This window comes from Drosophila hydei, unplaced genomic scaffold (assembly GCF_003285905.1).
Source record: "Drosophila hydei strain 15085-1641.00,03,60 unplaced genomic scaffold, DhydRS2 tig00008114-arrow-pilon, whole genome shotgun sequence".
Classification (NCBI taxonomy): Eukaryota; Metazoa; Arthropoda; class Insecta; order Diptera; family Drosophilidae; genus Drosophila; species Drosophila hydei.
The window spans coordinates 9,539,079-9,550,827 of NW_022045827.1; the positions used below are offsets into that span (position 1 = coordinate 9,539,079).

General features: G+C 41.5%; 1 protein-coding gene across 2 annotated transcripts; it reads right to left on the reverse strand.

Moving 5' to 3' along the window:
* Positions 1-307: 307 nt before the first annotated feature.
* Positions 308-11,435, reverse strand: LOC111602356 (protein timeless). Of its 2 annotated transcripts, XM_030224540.1 has the most exons (13): positions 11,238-11,435; positions 9,584-11,177; positions 9,367-9,508; positions 8,792-9,300; positions 8,533-8,731; positions 8,345-8,472; positions 8,057-8,210; positions 7,847-7,999; positions 7,426-7,786; positions 6,877-7,132; positions 6,715-6,816; positions 1,367-1,729; positions 308-825 (listed from the first exon to the last, which is right to left on the reverse strand). In XM_030224540.1, exons 1-13 carry the CDS (start codon positions 11,332-11,334, stop codon positions 726-728), a joined length of 4,158 nt encoding a protein of 1,385 aa, XP_030080400.1. In that variant the 5' UTR covers positions 11,335-11,435; the 3' UTR covers positions 308-725. The 2 variants fall into 2 exon arrangements, with proteins under 2 accessions (XP_030080400.1, XP_030080401.1); XM_030224541.1 differs by lacking the exons at positions 308-825; positions 1,367-1,729; positions 6,715-6,816 and having other exon boundaries at positions 7,056-7,132; positions 7,406-7,786.
* Positions 11,436-11,749: the final 314 nt, after the last annotated feature.

An 11,749-nucleotide genomic window follows, 5' to 3' on the forward strand; every position in this document is an offset into this window, starting at 1 on the left:
CCCTTTTAGACATATAATAAAGCTTTTGTATAGCAATTACAGATAGCTCTTATAGCATAGAGAAGTTTGATTTTAAGTTATATTTCGTATAGGTAATAAGAGTGAGAAGCCATGAACCAGCTTAAAGTATGTTCATGTTTATAAGAATTCGTTCGAAGTTGTCATGAATTTGCGATTTTGTAAGATTTGAAAACTCAAAGCTCGGAAGTCTTTTCAATGCGTTTTTGGATTTTGATTATGAATATATATTTTACTTATAGATGCTTGATTTCAAATGTGAAAGCATTCTGCCATTAGTTACAAGGGTATAATAATATATAAATGTTTATCTCTGTTGCTTACTTCTAGTTTTTTAATATAATAAAGACTTAAATACAAGTGTAACATTTAACATAATATTTAATGTAAGATATATATATAAGTATAATATTATAATTGGTAATTAGATTTGCAAGAAAGTAAGGTACTTGAATTTACGGCCATAAATCGGGGTCTGGGTTGGTTCATTGTCTGCCTTTGTCTGCCTCATGACTCGAATCACTCGAATCAGTCGCATGACTCGAGTCGGCTCGAATCATTCGACTCATTCAATATATACATCGATCTCTCTCACTCTGTCTCTCTCTCTCTCTCTCTCTCACTCACTCTCTCTCTCATTCTCTCTTTCTCTCTTACTCTCACTGTCTCTCTCTCTCCCTCTCTGTCTCTGTCTCTGCCTGTGTGTCTCAATGATAATGCGGCACTGGCACTCGGAACTCATGCCTCTCATCCTCATCGCTGACATACATGCGGGTCAAGTCGGAAGCCACTGAGACATTGTCGCTGCTGCGATGAGAATTGAAGATGTAAAAGACAGCGGCAAACATTAGCAAACTCGGTATTAACGAGCCCAAAAAAAAACAAACAAAGGTTAAATAAATAATATGAAATGAAATCAGTTAGCAAAAAAATCCAAATACAAATGCACCTGATTTGCATTCCAAATAGACGCGCCTTTAAAGGCCGCCCGATAGATAAATAAATTAATATTAGAGTTGGACATGCAACCGCCTCCAATTTTGGTTGAAATCGATTTCGCCTTAAATTGAATAATTGCCCGCCATAAATTTATGTGAGACACTGTCGAAAAAATGCCTGGCATGCTTCCGCCGTGCGGCAGGGCGACCATTCAATAAACACATACATATATATATGTATATATATAGATAGATACATATACATATATATATATATATATTGACAGCTTGACATTCTGTCAGTTGTTCGATCGCTCGCTCGCTCGCTTTTGGCATTTGCGCAATGTGTCTAATTGTCAATTAGCTGGCCCGCTCAATCTCAATCCCAAGAGCTCTCTCAACTCACTCACTTGGCAATCTCGTTATCGTAGACCGATGCCACCATGGCACTGTACTCCTGATCCAAGTTATTTGGCCGCGCAAAGTGTGTGCCCGTCACCTCCAGCCGCTCGAACGACGACTTCATCACAGCATCCGCATTCGCATCCGGTGAACTGTTGCCCATCAGCGCGCCAGTTGACAGCGACGACGCCGTACCGCCGCAGCCGGAGCTGCTGCTGTTCTCGTTCGGCGGCATCATGAACGTACAGTTGTTCAACTTGTTCAGCTTGGCCAGCGTGCTGGTCGGAATGGCTGTGCTCGGCGCCTGCAGCGTGGAGGCATTCGACTTGCCCATACCCTCATCTTCACCAGCTATTATGGCTGCTGTGACGCTGCAAAAATTAGAGAGATTTTTTTGCTTAGACTTAAGAAATGGCAGAAAGGTTTAATTATGGAAAGGAAATTAGTTAATGCGGCTCTAGAGATCAATAGGTTTGTTTCTCAAGCACCAACTGACTTGAATAAGATGTGTAAGAAAGGTATTATGACTGAAGGTGGTCCCAGATGGTGCCAGATCGGACAGATATATGTGTTCTTAACAGTTCATACTTGAATCCTAATTTTTCCATCTCGTGTTATCATTCATATCCAATTTGAATAGTCTTTGGCAGTAGTTCATATTACACACATAAATATCATATGCTAACACAAACTCCACTTGAACTACATATAAAAATTAAAAGGCCAATTACCAAATGTATTTTCAATGGATAATCTCAGTCACGGTAGCCCCGTAGACACACCTAAGCAGCCCATCAATTGAACAGAAACCAAATGCAGCACAAATCGTTGCTCAATTGACCCTTTAATAGCTTGGCTCCTATACAATATATACTAGGAGTTTATTCTCACACCCTGCGCCTGGCCCAGTGGCAACTGCAGCAGTGGAGCACAATGAGTCAGCGGCTCGAAACTTGTTTATTTAATAATTAAAATGATTTATGCGACTGATTGATGTGGTGCTGTGGCTTTGCAATCCACACCATAGAGTGCAATTGCTGTCCATGTTTTTCAGCATGTTGCGCCTAATGCCGCGCGTCTGTTGTTGCCTCATAAATTGCAGCAAAATGTTAACAACATTTGGGGCCAAACCCACAAGAAACCGAAACGAAATAAAGCCAAAAACAACGCGCCCCATAGAAGGTCGCCGCAGACGCGAATTGAATTTGGCCAAGTCTTCTGCCGGCTGCCGTTTAACCAAACTACAATAGAATGCAATGTTGAATTCATGTTCATATTTGCTTACTCGCAGACAGCTGGATGGACAGACAGACAGCCACTCGCTGGGACATTTCGGACAGACAATTTGGACAGGGAGTCAACCCACACGGTCCACTCTACGTAGAGTGAAGGCAGTTCGGCTTCAGCTGAAATCGCTGCTCGTTGACTTCCTTGTGGGCCGCACAACAAATGTCAATTTCAATTTTCGCCAGGCGTCAAATTAAATTACTTTTTGGAAAATTGCATTTTGTCAACGCCCACGCGCCACAGGCGTAAACTCCATGAAATAACTGTGTCTCGTGCCCACTTGCTAAGGCCATTGTGTTAATTTGTACAAAAGTTATTAATAATAAAGCCAACAACAACAACGACTACCAGAGTGTACTGAGCTAGACTATGAGGGTCTAAGCTGGTTGAAAGTTTAAAATAAGAAGTTGAGATTATGGAATAAAATAAATCAAACAAAGGGAATAACAAATGGAAAATAGCGCTGAGCCAAATAAAACAATAAGAAAAATTAATTTGACAAAAAAAGTCAAATTCATTCATTCAAAAGTTATAATAAATTGTTAATAAACACTTCTGCGAAACGTGTAACAAGTTTTTGTCAATCTAGGCTTATCTAACTGATCTAATTTTACTCATAGTCTCATATCTATTTCACGTTTTCATGTTATTTAGGCTGATTTGTCAAATTGACAATATATTTTGGTGTCGAGTTCGAAGTCTTAGTTCACTTGTCATTAAATGCCGTTATGGCAACTTGTTGAGAGTAAAATGCCACTGAGAAGCTAAAATATATGAATTGAAATTGTCTTAGTGATTCTGTTATTCCATATGCTGTCATTTATTTTGTAGTCTTATGTTATCTGTGACTCAGCTGCCAATCAAAATGCAATCAATGCAGCAATTAATTGACTTAGTTAGAAAATAAAACCTGGACGGCAGTACCCGACTAGGAGATGCTCTGAGTAGGAAATTGTCTGATATCAATGAACAGCTGAACAAAGAACAGACTAGTTCTAATTGTCTGCTGCTTCAAATTAAGAATTTATATAGTTTATTTCTAATAGGAGTCTTAACAAAATTTCAAATGAAAAAATAAACAAATCTTGCTGGCTCTGCATGAAATTAAAAAAACCCCAGCTAATAATAATAAAAAACACATATTTTTAAGACATTCAAAGACTAAAGTGTTGCCTAACAATTATTAATCACTTTATTTATATGCTAAGTGCAAGCTCTGAATGGGCGTGAAGATGCACAGCTCTTGCTAAGAGGGGACTGGTTCGCTGAGCTTTTCTAGTGTTGGGTTAGCTATTTGAAATCAAGCTCATCGGCAGCTTATTAAAGTGGCTTCTATGCTATCAAAGAGTCCGCTTTGGGAATTGCTCATTGATTTTTAATTGAAACCTGTCGCCCAGCTTAGAGCACCACACCTAGGACAAGAACTGACGCAATTGATTAGGTAAACAAAAATCAATGGTATAAATCCGTTTGGCTTTTAGCTAATGCTACATCAGAGTTTAATTTTGTCTGTGCGAATGCAGAAGAACTTGTTTGCCATTTCTGAGCTGTCTGCACGCATACGACAAATATCTGTGGATGCGATCTTTAGCTGCTGCCAATTGGCGGGCCTTTGACTTTTACTTCGGCACAAAACTCGTTTCACATTAGCTTAAAATGTAGCGAAGTATCCTAATATAATAAATTAAATATTTCACATGCCATCAGAGCGTATTGAAATTTACGAACAAATTCAGAAGATACTTGCTTGAGCTACAAATTTGTCGCTGGCTACGAGTATTTCCCATGGTATTCTGAACATATTGAGTCGAGATGAAGATGCAATTGTAAATTCTGTCAATGTCATTTAGTATTGTTTCGACTTTGCCGGCTTGCTTTGTGCTCCAATTAAATTTATCGCTCATTTATTGTCTACACAAAGACCCATTCTAAATTACCTTTTATAACAATAATCGGTGATTGCAAATTGGCAATTAACATTGAAGCTGTGAGCACTGATTAAATGTCTCGACGCTTGTTCAATTTATTACGCTGAGAGAAAATTTTAAAATGATGAAAATTTTATGAAACAAAAAAGAAAATTAACTTAAGATTTGTAATTATGCCTCATATGTTGGCTTACAACTATTACATTAAGTTTTTAATATATATTTATTTAGTTTATTTAATTATTATTTTATTTATTTAGCTTTAAATTTTTTTTGAATTTCTTATTAATTTATAAAAATATTTTAAAATTTTATTTATTTTGTCTAGCTTAAAATTCAAATCACATTTTGTATTACAACTTAAAAATGTATTTTTTTTAATTCATGTATTTTTTACACATTTTATTTAATTTATATTTGCCATGTCTCTTCGCTTGCTTAAACTTCATTAAACCATTTTTCCCTCAGTGAAGAATTTAGGTTATATTTGTGATTAGTTAACGAGGTCGCAATTGCTTTTGCGGCACGTTGGCTTAATTAATTCATATCAATATTGATATTTTTGCTACCGTCCACGTCGTGGCACTCGGCTGCATCCATCAGATACAAGATAAAAACGCTGCGCGTGCTAATCGCAATGACTTCATTTCATGTTGCGCTGGGTGCGCTGCTGACACGGGTCAGACAATGTATCTCATGGACATAGCATTGATTTGAATTCAGTTTCAGAGTGGCGAAAACTGATGCAGAAACTTAAAAGGTGCCAAACGACAATATTATTCAAAAGAAAAAAAAAACTAGGGCATTGCAGGCAAAAGGCGAATTTGCAATGCGCTGCAAGTGATCTCAAAATTTTGAAATTTAACTTTTTGCTGGTTTAAAATTTAGCTCATGCTTAAAGCTAGTTTTTTACAACACGAAATTATATTAAAAACCCATTTTTCAGCTAAAGAGACTGATGAGTATTATAAATAAATATAAGTAAATAAATAAATTATATTTTGAGCTTCACTTCTTCAGAAAAATGTTTGCAATCAATTTGAAATATTTCAAACATTACTTAAGATGAAATCTAAAAATACTTTTGACTACCTTCAGCTTCAGAAAATAAATACATTTTTAAATAGCTTCATTATTCGCTTGCCTTAAGTTGTTAAACTGAAAATTTAGCTATATCAAAAGTAAATACATACATTTATGATTTGCTTCCTAAAAGTTGATTAAATAAAAATTAGAGCTTAGTTCAGATCTGTGAGCTCTTTTTATGTTAAGGCCAAGATATTTTTATCTATTAACAAAATATTTCTATATTTCTTTTAATAAGTTAAGTTAATTTAACTCGTGTTATTTCAATCTCAAGCTATCAATACTTTTATAAATCAGCATTTTTTCTATTTAAATATTTGTATATTTGAATCAGAGCTAGTTACCTAAGCTCGCAAAACCTGCAACTTTCAAAGATCAAAAGTTTTGCAGGCAACCTTTTGCCTGTGCGAACCTGCCGAAGTCAATTCAACTGCCCAGTTTTTTTCCGCATCAAGAGTTCAGGGTGCATTTATCTGCGATCTTTAAGCAGTGTGCAACAACAAATATCAAAACACGAAAAGAGAAAAAAATGCTATCATAAACTGTACGCAAAATGCCGTTCAACATGAGCAGCAGGCGATCGTGTGAGGTCCATAAGCCTCTGAGATGCAAACAGCTAGATATATGTAAACACACACACACTCAGTGGGCATACACACACATATGGACAATACCGAATACGGATGAACAAGCTTATGAATTAAGTTAGGTAGGAGGAGGGGGGTGAACCGTTCTAGGCTTTAACCAACACACAAGACAATGGCCAACAATAGGCTGACATTTAGTGCGAGCTGTGAGAGTTGCAAGTTGCAAGCTGCGAGCTGCGAGCTGCGAGCTGCGAGTGGCGCAACGGCAAAGGCAACGACAACTGTCAACACACGAAAGTAAATGTGGAGCTGTATGTGGAGCTGGGTCTTAAAGTTCATAAATTGCATTGAGGGCGCCATGTAAACAATATGTTGCTGAGCGAGCGTCTTAACGGCTGCCGTGTGCCATAAATCTGTTGGCTTTCTGGGGCTTTTGGGCACTTGGTCAACTTTACTTATGGCACTTACCAATCGCTGATGTCTGCAGCCGGGCCGGCTCGCTGATTGCATTTGCTGCGCATGACCAACTGCAGCCAATTGGGCACAGGCGGTGTCGGATCCGGCGTGTACCTGCCACAAGATCATAGCCATTAATCAGTTAATCACAATATGAGGAGCTAAGCTACGCACCTGATGATCGAGTTGCAGTGCTTGGCCTTCGGCACAGCAAAGATATCGCTGACAGCAACAACAGCACCTGCCGCTGCTGCCTTCTCCACAGCGGCGTCTACTTCGGGTATGAGCGCCAGCTCCTCGGGCTCCACATAATCAGCATCCAGGCTGCCAATGGAGCTGAGCGAATTGCGACCGCCAGTGTGATGATAGCGCGACGAGGCGCTCGACGATGGTGTCTCCTCCAGTTCACTGGGATCGAATTTGAGCGTCACTATAAGAGCCGAAAATGAGGAGCAGAGGAGAGAGGCACAGAGCATATCGAAATACACCGATTAACACACACACAGCCACAGTGAGAGAGATGTTTGTGAGATGCAAAGCGGGTATTAGGAGATTTAAACATGGCGCAAAGATTAGTTGTGAGATTTACGTTATGTTGAAGAGAATGAAGTGATGTTGCGAGGATGCGGGCGAGATTCCCATAATCAAAATTTGTGTCGTCGACAAAGAGAGCAAAAATTATTGATACCGGTATATACATCACCTTCAATTTGAGTAACTCACGTTTATCCAACGGCCCCAGCTTCTTGGCCAGGCCAAACATCGTCTCCGGCGTCCAATAGTCCGGTATGCGAGCAAAGATGGAGCCCGCATCCGCAGGCAATTGTATGCCCAGCTTATGGAGCAGCAGGACGAACGGCTGATACAGCATCGTTGTCGACTGCTCGTTGTTCCACTGAACAACCGGTATGGACTTTTGCTTGTATATGTAATGATAGGCCACTGGCTCCATGATGGGATCGGCCTCAGCCAGACTGCTGCCGCACTTGAGCATCAGCTTGATGTAGCAGCACTCGAGCAGCAGCTTTTGCAGCCACACCAAGTGGTAGGACTTGTGCTCCTTTATAATCAGATCCAGCAAAATCTAAATAAGAAATCGATTGTCGTTTGCTATAATCTAGGCCCAACTAATCTCCCAACCCACCTGTACATCATCTGAGGGCTTGCCGGCGGCGCTCTCTTTCAACTCAATGCCAGATTCGGTTGTTGCCGACGTGGGCGTGGTTAGCAGAGTTCTCTGATATTCAGCATCTTCGAACTTCATCAGATCATCATACTCCAGCAATGTGATGATGTCCTTTACAATTGCCAACAGATAAGCCACATTCAAGGAACAAACACTATGCGCACATACCTGCTGCAGCAGCTGTTGAATGATGGAAATACGTGTCTTCAGCTTGTTGCCATTGTTGCTGAACAGCTTCACAATCTTGCCCACGACATCGTTATTCTTTTTGCTCTGCACATAATACCAATACAGTGTGTCCATCTCCTCCTGTGACCAGGTGCTGTAATAGAAGTTATTATTTGAGTTGAAGAGCTTTTAGGTAGAGCTTTGTAGGAGCAATAAAGTAAAGTAAATTCTGTTTACAAAGTATCTTCTAGTCGGTTATACTCTTGAATTTATAGCTGGTCAGCTTACCAAATTGTGTGCTCCTGGTTGTGTTCCTTTGTCATTTCAGTTAAGGAAGTAGTTGGTATAGTTAAAGGCGATTTGGGCGGGGCATTCATAAACTTGTGTATGACATGTTCAATAAGATCAGACCAATCCTGTTGAAGAAATAAATAGAAATATAATAAACTACTTAATACTATCCCCAAGAACCTTACATCGCACAGCTCGTAGTCAGCCTCCCAGATGCGTGAATACGTCTTCAGTATGATGGGCTGGAAGAGAACGCCAATTTGACCCAGATCGCCGCCAATGTGATGCATCATGGTAAAGATGCAATCGTTGACAAATTCGCCATTGTTATCAAAGTCTTCCAAGAGAATGCCGTAGTAGTGCATGACCTCCAAAGTAGCGAATCTGATGGGAAGCAAAGAAAATTAAAAACAGATTCATTCAGAATTTCATGGATGAACCCACTGTGAAATATGCTCCGAAAGTCCAATGGTCTGGCCACCTTCCAGCTTGGCAGCACTGTCCAGGATCAGCATCAAAATGTGATTGGTTACCACCAAATCCTGCAGATACTGCTTGGAATGGATGCGTGGATTGAAGCGTCGCAGCAAGAGCACAAACAAACAACGCAGATCTGTGGTGGCGCCAATCTGCAGTTGGAGCTGGTGCAAACGCAGGCGATCATCCTCGCTGAGATGCGACACTTTGTTGTACGTCTCAATGGTCTGCAGGAATTCCCGTATGGCCGTGACGACCAAGTGCATGCGGCGCAAATAGGGCTGCAAGTCGCTGCCCTCCTGCTGGGCATTCAGCTCCAGCTGCTCGCATAGGCTAACTCCTTCATAGGTAAGATAGCTGAGCACATCGTAGGTGAGTATAGAGTCAATGTGTTCCATGTCCAGTTCCAGTTGAGCGGCAAGCTTCAGGAAGAACGTGACGAGCCAGAAGAAGTGCGACGTATCAATAAGCACCTTCTGTGCGAAGAAGAAACAAATCCTTTAGCTGAAATGCTCACACCAACTATTGCTGTATTAACCTACCGCACTCGTTAGGAGTTGCTTGAGCAGCTCCTCGACCAAATAGTTGTATCCCTTGAGCAGGAAGTCAACCGTGAACTCCTTCAGTAAGTTGGATATGTCATAGTTTGTGGGCGTGTGCTGCACCAGACCCTTCATGTTGATGCTAGAAAAGGTTTTCAAGGATATCAGTTAGTTGACTTTCAGCTTTCAGCTTCAGTCAGCTCGCATTTATACTCACAGACTGCTCTTGCTGCGTTTGACAAGCTTTTTGCGACGCAGCTCCTTTTTGTCCTGCGGCGACATGAGCGTGCGCTGTTTGTTGCGTGGCTTTGTATTGCACGGCGGCTTCTGATGCTGCGGCTTACCCTGCGGTCCGTCATCATCGTTGCTGGATGTTGAAATGGATTCCTGATTCTCCACCTGAGTGGCATATCCGCAGTCCGAGAGTTCCGACTGTGAGGAGGGACACTCGCGCTTCTGTGGACAGCATTTGCCCTTGGTCAGCTGCAGTTGACCCGCGTGTGAAGACTTCTGCCCCAATTTGACGGCCGAGACGTGCGAGTGTGAGGTATAGTTGTCCGACAGCATTTCCGATAAGGTATTGCGCCGTGTGGGTAGCGGTGCGGGAGGCTTGAAGGGCTCATAGCAGAGGCTGGTCATGGCACATAATGACGATGTGGTTTGGGTCTCTGTTGCTGTGGTGCTTGCGTACACCGCATTGGTAGTGTAGTTGACATTGTCAGCTGGTTGTGATAGATTTAATGGCTCCGAACTGACGGCAGCCGCTTCCTGTTCGTATTCCTGTACCTGTTCTTCGTAGTCGATGTCGTCCATAGCCTCCTCTGTGTTCAAGTGCTGTTGCGGAGAGCAAGGCACCTCGAAACTATCGCTGGCCACTTCCGATATATCCGGTTTGTCCGCTGTCACCCTGGCCATGGCATTCTGGTACTCATGCCCCTTGCGACTGACCTCCTGCAATGTGGCCTCGGTGCCCTCTCGCAGAGCCTGACGTCGCTCATCGCAGCCCTCCTTCTTGCCGCTACTGCCACCGCCATTGCTGCCATTGTCCGAGGAGTCTGAGGTGGGATCAGAGGTGAGCATCGGGCTGGAGTCGCCGCTGCCCTTTTTCGGTGGCGACGTATTACTCTCGTTGTCCTCCGAGCTCTCCGACAGCGATGCCTCGAACCACAAGTTCAACAGCTTCTGCAAGGTGTTCACATGCTGATCCTTGTAGATCATTGCAATCAACTGGACCATAGTCACACCCCAGAGCGCTCGCTGAGGACAGGTCATCAGGTAGAGCAGCAGCTTGTCAATGCTCTGTATGAACAGATTCCATAATATGGTATTCTGCATGGACACCTGATGACCGCCGCTCGACTGCAGCACGGGCATCAGGAAGTGCGCATGGGTTTCCGGTATGTGAAGAATGTTGCGCAGCAGCAAGAGGCAATTGTTGATCTGATCGCATTTGTGTGGCGACAGTTTTGTATCTGATTCCAGAATATGTTTCATATACTCAACGACGCTCTTTGTGCTCTTCGGATCGGTAAAGGCCTCCTTGCAGCTGTAGAGCAGCTTGTTCAGCTCGAAGATGGTGTGCCGGCCCACCTCAGTCCGATTCATAATATCTACGGAGAAAAGCCACTCAACCGGCACGGTAAGATTGACCAGTATGCGTATAACAGATTCCAGCACTTCATCGTCCTTGGCATTCTCCAGCAAAGGAATTAAATTGGAGCGCACGTTCTGACCAAAGCCAATGGCGCGGCGAAAGGTACGCAAGGTCTGATCTTCATAGGTGAGCTTATAGTTGATCTCCTTCAAAATGGCTGAAATTGCAAGAGGGAAGTTAGCTTAGGGTGCATTTGCCCCTGAGACTCTAAACTTACCCAATGCATTGGGGCTGACCACATAGGTGTCTCCCACAAGGGAGCCCAGCGAGGAGAAGACGCTATGCAACTGAGGCGTTGCAAGTAACCAGTCCATAACAATTACTCTTTATTTAAGGTCTAGATTGTTATACTCGTATATTAAGTTGTGATTTCTAGTCTGCCAATTGTGGCACATTGTCAGAGTTATGTCAAGTACTGAAAAAGGTAGGGAAATTAAGGGAAATTAAAATTATTTCTTTGAATTGAATTTTAAATATTTAAATATAAATTGCATACTATTTATAAATATTATTATTATCTATATAATTAAAATTATTTTAATTTGGGTATTAAATATTATTTACGAAAATATTTACGAAAATCTTGTGTTATAATTTATCATGTCTAATTTAGAGAAAATAAAATCAATCTAATTTATATTCTTCTTCATTAGATAATCCTTAACCTTGCCCATCCATATTAATCTATGACAGCAAAATTAATTATTTTATTGAAAATGTTTGCATGAG

What these genes read in the sequence shown, in the direction of transcription:
- LOC111602356 (XM_030224540.1), bottom strand. Translation starts at nt 11,334, where the DNA reads ATGGACTGGTTACTTGCAACGCCTCAGTTGCATAGCGTCTTCTCCTCG. An exon ending in AGCCCTCAGATGATGTACAG is followed by an intron (nt 7,787 to 7,846) that starts GTGGGTTGGGAG and finishes TTTCTTATTTAG; the next exon opens with ATTTTGCTGGATCTGATTAT. An exon ending in CACTGCAACTCGATCATCAG is followed by an intron (nt 6,817 to 6,876) that starts GTGCGTAGCTTA and finishes ATCTTGTGGCAG; the next exon opens with GTACACGCCGGATCCGACAC.